Source organism: Populus trichocarpa, chromosome 3, assembly GCF_000002775.5.
Source record: "Populus trichocarpa isolate Nisqually-1 chromosome 3, P.trichocarpa_v4.1, whole genome shotgun sequence".
Lineage (NCBI taxonomy): Eukaryota > Viridiplantae > Streptophyta > Magnoliopsida > Malpighiales > Salicaceae > Populus > Populus trichocarpa.
Window position 1 is genome coordinate 8,945,246 of NC_037287.2, and position 15,282 is coordinate 8,960,527.

Below are 15,282 nucleotides of genomic sequence, written 5' to 3' on the forward strand. Positions count from 1 at the left end.
TGTTGCATTTGTGATATTTTTATAACATAAAATTATAAAAATGCTCACATTTCAATGATGATTTGAATTAAAAAATCTAAATCATAATAAAATTATACATTTCACATAATTAATGAATGTAAAATTTATAATTTTATTTCCATGAAAAGTAAGAATGAAAAAAGAGAATTAAAAAAATATATTTTTAAATTCATATTAAAAAACACAAAATATTAAACCATTAATATTACTATTAACCATGGTTATTAAATCTATTTACTTGACATATAACTCAAATCAAGTTTAAAGTTGAATCAAATAACGAATCTATCAAGTTAAAATCTGATTAATTTGATCAAATTTTGTTGAAATTCTATTAAATCAAAAATTAATTTTAATAAAAAATATTTGAGTTCAATCTTGATTTTTTTTTTTATATATACAACCATTGGATCAACTACCCATGTAGTAGAATCTTAACAAAATCAAGTTGAATTTGACAGCTATATTAATGTATGTCAATATCATTATCATTAACATAATTGATATATATTAAAATTGAATTTTCAACTATCTTATCAATACAATTGATATTGATGCATTGTAGAATTGGATTTGACAGCTACACTATAATGATTGATGCATTTCAATAACATTACCATTATCATAATTAATTATTTTCACTTTAATACAAACAAATATGAATTTTGAAAAAAAATAAAAAAATATTAGGGTAGATTATATTTTTACCCTTATAGATTTATCAACTTCTACTGTTATAATTTATAGTTTTTCAATATCACCCTTATGGTTTTTAATTTTGCGTTTTACTACTAACCAACTAACAAGAAGTTAACTTTATCATATTTCTATTTTAAAAAAAAACATGGTTTAGTACCGTATTACTCTTTAATTATAGAATAATGGAGAAGATTAAATAAAATGAAAAATGGTGGCTAAATTATAAATTGTACAAATTTAAACCACTCTTAAGGATAAATTACTTGACTATTAAAGTAGGTAATAACATATTTGAATTGAGATATAATTGTTTAATAGTTATGATAATAATAGTTATAAATAAAGACAAAAACTTTATACACAGTTAACTATTTAATTAATCTTATTGTATTCTCCATGTTTCAAAGAGCCATCTCCTATCATTTGCCATGTCTTATAACTCTTCTTCTGGGATAAATTCAAATAATTATTGTACTTTACTTGTTTTTTACTTCTAGCTTAGTTAGAAAAAAAAACACCATACAAAATATTTAAAAAAATAACATGGTTTAGAGATTTGCGAATGACTTATATGATTCGTGAGTCATAAATATAGTTTTCAAACTCTTTAGAATTGTAAAATTTAAAAGACTCATGATTTAATAAGGAGAGAGAATAAAGGAGAAAAAAAATAAAAAAAATAAAAAAATCTCGGAGATATATTTAAACTTTAATGATGACACAATCAATATCATTTGAAATATCTTGACAAGACGAGTTCAACAATACAAAAAAATATGTCAACAATAAGCAAAACGGGTCACACGAGTGGGGTGTTTTTTTTTCTCTCTCTCCTCACAAATCACTAGGAGGAGAGAGAAAAAACAAAGAAAGAAAAAATAATCTTTGAGGTACACCGAAGCTTTGATGATGATATCACCGGTATTGTTAGAAAAATCTTGATGAGACGAGTTCAACAACACCAAAAAAGGTCACAAAACGGTGAACAGAGTGGGCTACATGAGTTGTCCAGAGGTGTCGAGGCTCACTTGTCTTTGGACCGCTTGTGTGACCCACTCTGGTCACTGTTGATGATTTTTCTTAGAGTCGTTAGTTTCGTTTTGTCAATATCTTTTCAACAGTATCAGTCATCATCAAAGTTCAGTATGTTTTCAAAATCTTTTCTATTTTATTCTCTCTCTCTCTCTCTCCTTATTAAATTATGTATCTTTTAAAATTTATAATTTGAAAGAGTCCAGCAATACTATGTCCACTTGCCTTGATTGTTTTTCTTTGTTTTGTCAAGAAGCACACTAGTGTTGCCTTCCATTGTCTTACTGTCACAAAACTTATCTTGTCTTTATCATATGAATATAATAAGGTTTCAACAATTTGCAGTGAAGGGTTTTGTATCGTAGTTGGTTGTGTTTTTTTTAAAAAAATTTATATAAAAATATTAAATTAATATTATTTTAATTGTTTTTTTTATGGTTTTGATGTGTTGTGTGAAAAATAAAATATAAATCTAAAAAAATATATTTTTAATTAAAAAATATTTTTAAAATACAACTTCCAACACATTACTAAATGCACTAATCAATAAAAATTTTAAAATAAAAATTATATTTTCTCATCATATAATTTACAAGTTTAACAACAATTTACATTCTCAATCTTGTATTTTATCCGAACAGCACCCGAAGATCAAGCGTGTGCAAATTACAAGTTTGTGGACTTGAGTCCAAGGGTAAAGAGATTTGTTATACACGTTATTGCTGTTTGGTTTCATGAAGAGATTAAGAAAAGAAAATATTTTTCAACAAGTACACTACTTCAATTTTGATTTTGATGGGTTGTCTAAAATATCGAGCATAAAATGTTGTTTGATAGCTTCATTATTAAAAAAATAAAAATGCTTGCTAAAATTGAAAAATTATAATAAAAAAAATGATGTTCTAACTATTATAAGATGAGAAAAAAATGATTATAATAATTGTTAGAGAATAATATAAATTATATTATAAGACCTCACTTAACAGCTTAAGCTTTTGGGTTGAATTGGTTCTTTGACATGGTATCAGAGCCTTGATGGCCAAGCGGTCACGAGTTTGAATCTCATCATTTCTATTTATTTGATAAAAATTAAGTACAGGGTAATGTGAGTCTGTGCAAGTTTCAAGTTCAAAGAGCTTTCATTTGAGAGGATGTGTAAAACAATAATATAAATCATATCATGGAACCTCACCTAACTAAAATTAAAGTGAGAAAATGATGTTCTAACTAGAAGCAATCATATTTTCTACGTTTGCTAATCTTAATCAATACACTAAATATGCTCATGTTAAGAAATTACTTTATTTTTGTATTTCAACCGATCTATCTTCTAACTAGGATTTAAAAACTATTCGGTTTCGTGATAGCTTTTATTTTATTTTTTTGTCTAATAAGATATATAAAAATTGTTTGATTAATTAAATAGGACCCACATTAATATTTTGCTATTTAATTTTACATGCAAAAATTTATTATATAATAACTCTAATCAAACATATATTTTTAAAATCTTTAAATCACAGCGGCAAAAGCTTCACCAATGTCAAACACTGACGTATAACACTTGTTCATTTATAGAAGAATTCAATGGAGACAAGATAGTACAGAGATACACGAAAGGTTCCATGGCATCACATATAAGTCAAATATGGGTTAATTCCCATATTTTGTTAATTTATCTTGTCTTTGTCTGCACTAGTTTATGAATGAATCGTCTCTGTCAAGCATCGATGCATAGTATTATATTATAAATATTTTTCCTCCATTACGCGGTGGCCGGCAAGAATGGGATTCAACGCAAAATAGCACTAAACTAAAGGATGCAAAATAGTTTCCATGAGACCGACGAAAATGTACTAGGGTTTGAGAGTATGGTAATAATTATTTTTTAAAATATTTATTTATTTAAAAATATAATAAAATAATATATTTTTTTTACTTTTTTAAAATTATTTTTATCAACACATCAAAAAATCTAAAAAACATGAAAAAAACTAAATAAAAAATTTTAAATTTTACTAAACCCTATTTAGAACGCAACGTCAACCACATTCTAATTTTTTTTTTATTAACGTGGGTGTTCAGATTAGCTTGCACGCACCTCGATTAATTCTACGGGTCCTGAAGTTAACAATCATGTAAGCCTCCAATGACCCCTTAAAAAAACTTGAACTCATGACCATTAAAAAACAAACTTAAAATGCAATCAGTTGAGCTTCGCATCAAGAATTAACCTAAATTTGATCGCTATTGAGGGCATACAGGTTAGTGTTTGTAACCTTACTCTCGTCAGTGCCTTCTTATTGTCATTAAATAATATGATGTGAAAGGTCACGCCATCAAGACAATGAGGAAGCTAAAATAACCAAGAAAAAGAGACAGGAAACAAACTTAAAGAACAAGTAGCCTTACAGACACATGAATCTGTGCATGTATATGAAAGCGATTGATGAAGAAAGTTGTGTAGCTTACAAGAACTTCCTATGTTTTTCCACGTCCATCCTCGTCAACAAGCACTAACATTATTGCAAGATATAAAGCATGATGTCCACTAACTGGTAAAATTAGGTGAGCTTGGAACTGAAAAGCTCCTTTTCATGATGTTTAAAGCAGACCACCTGCAGTTTTTTATTCACTAAACAATAATTAGAACAAGGAAGTAAGATCTACGGAAGAGGAACGGAGAGATAGCTTGAGACTGGCTGTCAGATAGATGGAGACGAATTAACATGCAGCAGCAACTTGTAGCTCGTACGACGACATAGATCATTTATATAGTTAATTATTAATCGGACGTGATTAATCACAAGACAGACATATCTGAGTAAAGACAAGGCAAATCACTGCTCAAATTCCGGGGTTTTAAATCTCACACTTGGACTGATAAAAGAGAAATAAGACGTCCGTTGCCCCCTCTTCTTCTTCTTCTTTTTCTTTTTTTTTTCCCCCGTCCATTAAGACTTGGGTTTTTCTTGTAGTATTATAATGATTATTTTGTAAAGTATTTATTTTTTTATTTTTAAAATTTATTTTCTACATCAACAATTCAAAAACATTAAAAAAATAATTTTAAAAAAAAACTCAATTAAAAAAAAAACAAATTCAACATCAATTCAAAATAAGTCCCGTGATTCTTTCATCTGGAGGAGGCATTTACTGGGCTGGTCCTTGGTGGGGAAGGTTATTATGTTCCTATTGGTTTCTTTCCTTGTACAAAATATTCTCCTTTGGCACCCCATAGGATTGACAATGGAAGTTGTTTTATTAGGCCCGTCAAGAATTCAGGTCTTTTTTTTTTTATGTTTTAAAAATAATTTTTAAAAAATTTCCTATTGGTTTCTTTTCTTCTACAAAATATTCTTCTTTGGCACCAAAGGATTGACTATGGAATTTGTTTTATTAGGTTGGTCAAGAATTAGGGTTTTTTTTTCGTGTATTAAAAGTATTTTAAAAAAATTTAAAATCTTTTTATGTTTTTCAAATTATTTTGATATGTTAATATTAAAAATAATTTTTAAAAATATTATTTTAATACATATTTAAATAAAAAAACACTTTAAAACAATCATTATTACATTTTCAAACACCCGAAATTAATATTGAATGCCTATTACAATAAATTTCAAGTGATTAAAACCAAATTAACACTATACCTAATACCTACACATGTTTCTTTCCTTTTACACGCTATTCTCCTCCGTCTCTTTTTTTTTTCTTTTTTTTTTGAATATGACCATTTACATAGTGATTGATTAATGAATCAGTTGTACATGTACATGATTTTGGTTATTAAGAACAGGATAGTAATTATTTTTTAAAATATTTTTTTTTAAATACATTAAAATAATATTTTTATTATTTTATAAAAGTTATTTTTGATATTAGTATATTAAAATAATATAAACACATTAAAAAATATTAATTTATAAAATAAAATAAAATAAAATAAAAGTTTAATTTTTTAAAAAAATATTTTTAAAATACAAAAACAAACAATCTCTTTATATCTCTATAAGCATCCATACCCTTACTCAGTTACTCTCTAATTTTAACCAAAATAGCTGAAAGTTAATTATTTTAGCTAGTTGATTAAAAAGAGCTATTACATTCATGCTTTCTAAAATAAAAAGTCATTAATATTTTATTATTGTTTTCTAAATCAATCAAAACAGAGCATCGTGTCCCTCTCCTGGTCACCATCAATTCCAGCCGACAGCAACACACTGCTTTCGGGCTGTTTAGAAATGTGATTAGAATTACTTTTTAAAATGTTTTTTATTTTAAAATATATTAAAATAATATTTTTTTATTTTTAAAAATTATTTTTAAAATTAAAATATCAAAATATTCTAAAATATATAAAAAAAATTAAATTTTAATAAAAAAATAAATTTAACTTTTATAGAAACACAGATTGCTCACGTTTCCAAACGCTCTCTCTCCACGCCGTGAACCACACAGTCGACCCTCCAACATTGCTCCAGCGGTCAGCACAAAAGTCTAGCCGAAGATTCAACCTCCATTCAGACCTATTTACCCATGGTCCATGCAACACCCCAAAGCTCACACAAAATCATCATTCTCATATTTGAAAGCCCCTCCACTGTTCAATATTTCTCTCACGACCAACAGCAGTGACGTTGCCCTTGCACGCCGGCGACGACAGCTTCCGCAACTTCGTCACTCTCTTTCTCCTCCACCCACAATAACCAGCAACGCCGTTAACGTTCAACCCATCCACGACTCCAACTCCACCCAAACAACCCTCTCTGAAACAGCCACAAACGAAGAGTTTATTTTCCCGCGTCCTCACACCTTCATTTGAGGAGTTGATGAACAAGTACTGCTGGGCTCCAGCCCAATGCCTAGGGGCTAATTCGAAGAAAAAAAATATTTAAATGTTAGAGGTGCTCGCTCGCTTCATTTATCTAATTGAAGGCAAAAGCGTACCTGTCAAGCCCACGAGGAGGTGGGCTTATATCACCAAATCAAAGTCCAGTTTGCCAAAACACACTCTCTCTCTTTCCGGGATCCATGAAAAAACAAAAAGGTCCATCTCGCACACAATTAAGGGTGTGTTTGGAGGAGAGGTAGCTTGTGCTTTTTTGAGTAAAAAGCATGTTTTTATAGGTTTTGGAGGTGTGATTTGTGCTTAAATGTATTGTACTTTTGAAAAAAAGCCACCACACCTCTAAGTCAAACACTCTTTAATCCTCCGAAGTCCAACGTATTTTCCAAAATAACTTAAATGGAAGATTGATACATCAAACCAGATTCATGTCTTGCATAAAATATTTTAATTTTTTTTTCTTGAAATATTTTTATAAAAAAATTAATCAATATAAAATATTTTACATTTATTTTATTTATTAGAAACAATTTTAAACTAATTAAATTTCAAAAATCTGAACAATATTTCATTCAAAATTTCATATTATTATTATTATTATTATTATTATTATTATTATTTATTAACGTGGATGCCCGGGCCAGCTTGGGCGCACCTCAACTAATCGCACGAGCCCTGAAGTTAACGACAACGTAAGCCTCTAGTAACTCTAAGGTTTGTGAGACTCGAACTGGTGACCTCTAATTATTTTGTTTTATTCACGTGGGGTGTCCAGGCTAGCTTGCACGCACCTTGACTAATCCTCACGGGCCCTGAAGTTAACGACCAGGTAAGTCTCCAGTGGCCATCAATATTAGTAACCTCAAGGCTCGAACCTGAGACAACAGGAAGAGCAAGTATCCTGGTCCCAAGCTCTTACTACTGAGCCACCTACTAGATAGTTCACCTCTAATTATTTTTAAACAACCATCACGTTGTTATCATTAGCATCATATCACCATTTTTATTATCATCAATATTATTACTAGGTGTTTTTAAACTCAATTGAGGACTGACTAGAGATAAAATTCAAGTCATAGATTGAAAGAATAAACCCGGTTAACTTAAAAAATTTAATATATCTAAAATCAGCTATGTGGTTTATAAAACAACCTTTCATTCTCTTATATCTTATCCAAAATCTGTTTTTTTAACTAAAATCTCATCTCATCTTGCCTTAGCTGACTCTACCCTCTCTTCTCTTACAACATCATTTCCACCCATTTTATGTAACAAAACATTCAACCTTCTCCTTCTTTCTTTTATATCTTTTCTGCTCCTTCACTAACCAAAAACTAAAACTATCAATATTTATATTTTTCATACCTCTAAAAAACCTTCTCCTAACTTCTCTTAATCATGCCATGTTACAAAACATAAGGTTGGTTGTCATCTTAACTTTCATGATCCTGAAGTTGGAAAAACCCAAAGTTATAGTTGCTCTAACCTTGGGACAGGTTTTGAGAGTGATTTTATGAGTTTGAGAGATGACCTAGATCTAAATTTGGTGAAAAATCTTTTACATTCTAATATGTGTTGGATTTATTGTTTATGTTTTTTCAAGAATTTTTAAATCAATTTTTATGGAATCCATTTCTCTATCATTTGTTCTATATAAAGAGAAGACATTTTCAATTTGGGGGTTTAGGGTTTTAGACAGGGGTTTTACCTGGGTTAACTACGTTGCAAGTCAACCTAATTTTTTAACCAAATTAATTTTTTTTTCTATTCTTCCTTCAACCTCAACTAGTTTAGGTTCATGGTCGGTCGGTTCAAGTTTTACAACTATACTATTAATATCACTATCATCTCACCACTATCATCCCATTACTCTACAACCACCATCTTCTCTCCTACCTCATTATCATTATTACCATAACTATCATTACTTTACTTGATACATGTAAATAGTAGGGCTTTTGTTTTTCCAAAGGAAAAAACATGTAAATGAGTAGGTATGAGCTTTTTATTTACATTGATAATACTTAAGAAAAACAATTTTTAGTCATTTAGGCTATGCATAATAAGAAAATGCAAGCCCTTACTGGCTAGGATTTTCAACACGACACTAAAATTGATCATGATCTATCCAATCTTACCCTAACACAACCTTCAATTAATCTTTTTGAGTTTCCAGAAGCAACACACACAAACTTTTCATGCACACAATTTTTTTTATGCACACCCAAATTTTTCTGTGTAGAGCAAGCATTATTTTCCGCCAATAATAACATTGCTCATCATCAATATTTCACATGCACAATAATCATGACATGACACAATAACCACCATAGCCACCATGGCTAGTTGATGATAGCACATCAATTTCTCCACTAATGATATATCTCTTTTTTCATTAAGGAAGTCTAAGTTCCAAGTGTATAAAGACACTTAATCACCCTGCAAAATATCGATCCCATCCATTGACCACACAAAAATAGCTATACAAAGGTGCATGCCACACAAAAGCTAGAGCATTTAGCTAGAGTCAGAACATATAATTTCTAATTACTACATTCAGATAAGTATTCTTTACAACTTTATTTTATTTTATTTTATACATATTCTATCATTTTATATTTAATGATTTAAGTATCAAAATATCCTCTATTCCTATGAGGTCTAGTTTTTCAAAAGCAATCTAAGTTATCCTAGAGTAGAATTCAACCATGAAAAACTCAGCAAATATATGTCAATATCCAAGAGATGAAGGTGGCAAATTGCATTGATAAAAAATCTCCGAGTCTACTATTGTAACAATCTTTTTTATAGTGACTAAAATGGAAATAAAAGTAAATTAGAAGTGCCAAAATAGAGAAGAATGACATATTTAAAAACAGGTTTTAATTAATGAGAATACCTTCTCCATCCGTACCTTACCTTGAAGACTCGATCCGATCTAGCATAGCAAATTCTCTCTCAGTGAAACAAAACACCAAACCAATCATCATTTTTTTTTACATTAAAAAGAAAATCTTTTGTTTTCTGAATCATCAAATGATTACTGTCTCCGTGAAGCCATTGTTCACGGCCATCTTCACACTCTCGCTTTTCCTAGCTATCGTTTTGCTGTCTCCTTCTTCGCCGTTTTCATCGGTCCCTTCAAATAAACAAGCGTAAGTCACATTATACTAGAGCTGCTTGATGCCATTTTATGTAGTGCGATTGTAATTGGGTTTATTTACTTGTATTTTATTTAGAGGGAAATCGGACATATGGGGTGTTAAGAGGCTTGTGGATTGGAGGCCGTGCAAGTGGTGGATTCATGGACCTCGCATCGGTATGTCTCTTCTCTGCATCTGATTTTTGCGTGGGCTCTTTTGTTTCTGGTTTCTTTTCTTTTTCCTCTTTTACTGAATTATGCACTTAAAGGGTGTTGGTAATAAATCCAAACTCTCTATATAGCTTTAGTGAGATTTAATTTTTTTTTTAAAAGCAGATACGAGATATAGTTCATTTACTTGGCTTTGAATAGAAAGAGAACAGAATTTGGAAACTTAGAATGGCAGTGAGTTTGAGTTATGGGAAGCAAGTTCTTTTCTTACTGTGTTGTCAATTAAAATTTTTACTGCTTCAAGGTTTGTAAATGGCTTGGATTTTGGTGAAGATTTGTTTATGCACAAGTTTTTTCGTTATTTACTTAATATTGAAATCTGGGATAAATCTGCTGTTTCGGGAGGGATTCAGGTGTTTTTTTCTAATCATCATCTATGCTGCTCGGAATATGGTTTGAGTCAAAGTAAAGGAATTCTCCTGCATTTTTCTTTTCTTCTTTTTTTTTTTTCCCTGAGTCAATTTTAATTGGTTTTCATTGCAGAAAATTGCATTGGTTTTTTTTGTTGAAATCATGCAGCCCTACTAGCAGAGAGTAATGGATATATCCGTGTGGATTGCTATGGTGGCCTCAATCAGATGAGACGAGATGTGAGTGTGGAGTAAACATTATTTGTTGTTATTTCCAGGTAATGCTCGTTAATGTATGCTGTGTTCATAAAATCTCTTTGTTTATGATCTATGCAGTTCTGTGATGGCGTTGGCATTGCCCGCTTGTTAAATGCTACTCTGGTTTTGCCAAAGTTTGAAGCAGCTGCTTATTGGAATGAGTCAAGGTAGTTGTTGATCACGTTTATCAATTACCACTGGTTACAAACTCAGAATAATTTAGATTGAATGTGCAACCTATGGAGATGGTCCTCATTCCTGCATTCTGAATAACTAGATAAACCAAGGAAAAATTTTGAAATCCAAGTAATATCAAACATGAGTTGATTTACTTTATTCTTTTGCCAGATGTTATAACTGCTCCAAGTAGATTGTGTCTGGGATTTTCAGGACTTCAAATTTTGTATGCATTTCCATGCAACATTATTAGGCTATTGTCATCATGGATCAAAATTTAGTATGTTTGGTAGAACATACTTTTAAATGGATGTGCTGTGTTTGACGTTGTGGTGATTTGGTATGTTTTAATGGAGTGTAGAGTGTTTAGGTATTGAACTTTGATTCAGTGCAGTTAGATTGACGTTTGTGTTTTTTTGGAGCTGATATTGCCGCTCCGCATGTTTATATTGGTGCTTCATTTTTTTTTCATTTTCTTTACCGATGGCATATGATTATGAGATCTAAATGCATCAAACCCAAAGACATGTTGTCTTGTTTGCTCTCACCAGCGGATGCATGTCATCTGCACTAGTTGGCACCTCTTTTAGGAGTAAAACGTCACCGTTTCAGTGTCATTTGAGTCCTCTGCTGAACACATTTTTTCTTATGAACTTTTGGCCGCCAAAATAATTAAATCTGATCCCAAGACAATACTAAATTGTCTTTCCAGTTTTCAACCTCAATTCATCTTTTAAATTCAAGATCTAAACACAAAATGAAAACAACTTAATTTTTTTTCCTTGATCCTTCTTATTTTAGGTGTAAAAGCCATGTAAATTGGGCAAAGGAATATGATGATGACAACAAACTGACAAAGGGTCATCTAGGTTTTGGCAGTGTCGGCCCAGTGCCATGATCTATTTCCTTTCTCCTTTTTCCTTCACTCGCAGATTTCTTTGGTCAGTTTATAAGAGGTCAATAAGATGGTGCAAATAAGGTGGGTTTTTGAAAGTTAAATCGGTCCAATTCATAACTAAAAGTCAAACTACTAATTCAAAAGGAAATAAACAGCACCTAGTTTATCTTCCCCAGCCAATCCAATGTGTAGTGAAAAAATGTGAAGGTCGCAGATATGGTGAAAAGGGCACGATGCTTTCCACTAGAAGTTTAAGTAATGTGCTGTTACTCTAAGATTATCTATGTCCATTCATAAAAACAAAAAGAAAGAAAATTCTGTGGAGCAGCAGTAAAGCTCTCATCTCTACTTCTATTTCTTTTCAAAATAAGCAGATATACAGTGTAATTTCCCTGTTCATAATCACTCTCCCCGCCACTCAACCCCCCAATAGGGAATTATTTCTCCTCTTCTAGGGAAAGTCTTCTTTTATCCATAAGTAATATGAAGATTTTGTTGCGCTTGTTTCATTTTTGATATTCGTATTATTCTTACTGTTTTAAGCAGTGTATCTAATGTAATAGACTGAATTGGAAACTCTTCTTTTCTTGGTAGCATTGTGAAAATGTTTGAGATGTACTATAATCCAATATCAAATAATGTAGGCTAAAAGCATCTTTATGTGTTTGAAATTGATTGCTGTCATTTCATGGACAATATCAGTAAATGACCCTTTAATTGTACTTCAGTGGATTTGCAGATGTATTTGATGTTGATTACTTCATTCAACAGATGGATGGCTTCATTAAAGTTGTTAAGGAACTGCCACCAGAGGTTGCATTAAAAGAACCCTTTCATGTAGACTGTAGCAAAAGAAAAGGCCAATTTGATTACATTGAAAGTGTCCTTCCATCTTTATTGAAATACCAATATATTTCAATTACACCAGCAATGAGTCAAAGAAGGGACAGGTACCAGATTGCATTTCAATTTCAATATTTTTTTTTTTTGTGTGTAGTGATTACATGACAATGACTGTTAGGCCTGTAAGTTTGACTACATGCATATTTTTATTAGCCCTAGGCTTTGTTTTCATTTTAGAAATGGTAAAATAGCATGCAGTTTGTTATGTAAGAGTTTGCACCTTTTCTTTGTTTAGGTATCCTCTGAATGCAAAAGCTGCACTTTGTCAAGCTTGTTATGGTTCATTACGCCTTACAAGAACCCTGGAACAGAAAGCCGCAGAACTTCTGGAAGCTATACCAAAACCCTTTCTTTCGCTTCATCTTCGATTTGAACCTGACATGGTAGCATATAGCCAATGTGAATACCCAGGCCTTTCCCCTGCCTCCAAGGAAGCCATTGAAGCTGCAAGGGGAGACAGAAAACCATGGACTGGGGAGCTGGCTCGCACTTGGAGAAACCGAGGGAAGTGTCCCCTCACGCCTAACGAGACAGCCTTCATTTTTCAGGCACTTTCCATCCCTACGAACACAAATATATACCTTGCAGCTGGGGATGGCCTGATGGAAATTGAAGGTTTAAAATCTATTTACACCAACGTGGTCACCAAATCTGCACTTCTCAGTGGCGAGGATTTCCTAAATATGCACGGGAACACAAAAGCTGCACTGGATTATTTTGTATCAATCAACAGTGATTTTTACGTGGCTACTTTTTTCGGTAACATGGATAAGATGGTTGCTGCAATGCGAGCTTATAAGGGGTTGCATAATACCCTATTCCTAAGCCGGAGAGCTTATGCAGAGCTCACTTCTAAGGGCTTGGATGGGAAGGAGTTGATGCAAGCCTTATGGCTGGCTCACAAAGAAGATTATGCCATGGGAAGAGGGTCTGCTCTGCCTGACTGCTTTTGTGACTTCAAATCGTGATTTCATGTTTTAGGATTTGACTTGTTCGAATTTCTTTGTATATGACTAGTCCTGTAACATGTAAGAGAAACTATTGACATTGGATATCATGATTTTTTTAATTAGAAAACAAAAGTTTATTGTTTATGCATGATAAAATAAATAAATTAATAAAATTAATAACTTGTTAACATAAATTAAATACTATAATGAGAAATTAATTTTTCTAGTAAAAGCTAAAGATATTGTATGCAAATATTTTATAATGGTTGTTTTTCTATTTTATATATTTTTATTTATTTTATCTTTAGAGGTTAATTTTGGTGCTAAAAAAAAATATTTATTTTTATGAACTTTATACTTCATACAATTTATTTATATAAAATTTAATAATTTAAAAATAAATTACAATAATTTCTTTTAAGAATAAAGATTAATTACTATTTTAAAAAAATTGAAATAAACATTTCTTTTTAAAAAAAGAATATGAATTAAAAATTAAATAAAAAAAAAAAGGGCCAAGCACCTCTAGGCCTTGGCCAATCATAAAAAAAACCTTTAACCCTCGTGCTTTGTTGATTAGATTGTTTTTAAGTCGTTTGCTCAGGTCTTTTTTTAAGGGGACAACATGTTTGTTGTGGTAGATAATTGATTGTTATCTGTATAATTTTTTAATCACTAAGGAAGATTGAAAAATTAAGGTTTGAGTTTTGGGATTTTAAAATCTATTTTATAATTTTTTTTTCATACGAAAACATCTAAAATAATCTAAGAACATCAATAAATTTATTTTTAAAACCAAAACACCCTCTAATCACTTAAAAAAAAAAACTTTATAAACCATGTTCTATTTTTTTTTTTGACATTATTAAAAAGCAACACAACCTTTATTGAACTCCCATTCAAAAGACAAACCTATTAGCACTAAGACCTATATTTTAGTTGTAAGAATGTAATCATCGAAGCACTTTTCTCATCTTCAATATTTTTTAGCTATTTTCTCTTGTCTCTCAATATTTAAGAATTGAAATATAAAAAGATAAAGTTTAGGATCGAAATGTAAAATGCTATTAAAAAAGGATCAAAATAATATATAAACTAAAACTTCAAGGAGTACTAAAGTTTTCCACACCAAAATACAAATGAATCTTCTTCTTTTTTAAAAAAAAAATGTTTTTGTTCTCTTAATTTTATTGTTAACTACAAATAAAAATTCTATTTCACAAAATTGATTTTAGTTTATGGTTAGAATATTGTTCAACATTTTGCATACAGTTTAAAGTAAAAAAAAATCTTAGCATGTAAAAATACTAACATAACTTGAAAAAGATGAAATTAAAAAAAAAATCTAAAAGAAAAGGTGTTCATATAAACAATGCAATGAACAATGGATATGGTTATGGAGGAAATTAACCAACGCACTGTACCTTTCCCTACATCCTTCAGTTTATTTTGTAATGTAATTTGACACTGATTGCAGCTCCCATTCCAAGAGCTTATTGTTCGAATTTCCTTATAATTTATTTTGCAATTGCTTCATGCAAAACAAATGCCCTCAAAACCTTTGGCAGAAGAACAACAAAAAACGAGATGGCTGCAAATTCATTATGCATATTTTAACAGGCTTCAGATTCATATTATCTGGAAGTCGTGCTTCTTTCAACTGGGATTTTCACAGTAATTTTACAGTCCTGGTTTTCTTCCCTGTTCTCCTGTGAATTCTAGGAGTGACATTTCGCTCTCTAACCTCATTTCTTCTTCATCTCAGGACCTTC

At 30.8% G+C, this 15,282-nt stretch overlaps 1 protein-coding gene across 2 annotated transcripts; it reads left to right on the forward strand.

The window, feature by feature from the left end:
- Positions 1-9,493: 9,493 nt before the first annotated feature.
- Positions 9,494-13,654, forward strand: LOC7478362 (O-fucosyltransferase 13). Of its 2 annotated transcripts, none has more exons than XM_024596734.2 (6): positions 9,494-9,756; positions 9,841-9,920; positions 10,458-10,564; positions 10,661-10,749; positions 12,386-12,607; positions 12,796-13,654. In XM_024596734.2, exons 3-6 carry the CDS (start codon positions 10,553-10,555, stop codon positions 13,526-13,528), a joined length of 1,056 nt encoding a protein of 351 aa, XP_024452502.2. In that variant the 5' UTR covers positions 9,494-9,756; positions 9,841-9,920; positions 10,458-10,552; the 3' UTR covers positions 13,529-13,654. The 2 variants fall into 2 exon arrangements, with proteins under 2 accessions (XP_024452502.2, XP_024452501.2); XM_024596733.2 differs by having other exon boundaries at positions 10,494-10,564.
- Positions 13,655-15,282: the final 1,628 nt, after the last annotated feature.

Excerpts from the sequence above, each read along its gene's own strand:
- LOC7478362 (XM_024596733.2), top strand. The coding sequence starts at position 9,638 with ATGATTACTGTCTCCGTGAAGCCATTGTTCACGGCCATCTTCACACTC. Across the intron at positions 9,757-9,840 it reads GTCCCTTCAAATAAACAAGC|AGGGAAATCGGACATATGGG; the intron begins GTAAGTCACATT and ends TATTTTATTTAG. Across the intron at positions 12,608-12,795 it reads ATGAGTCAAAGAAGGGACAG|GTATCCTCTGAATGCAAAAG; the intron begins GTACCAGATTGC and ends TTCTTTGTTTAG.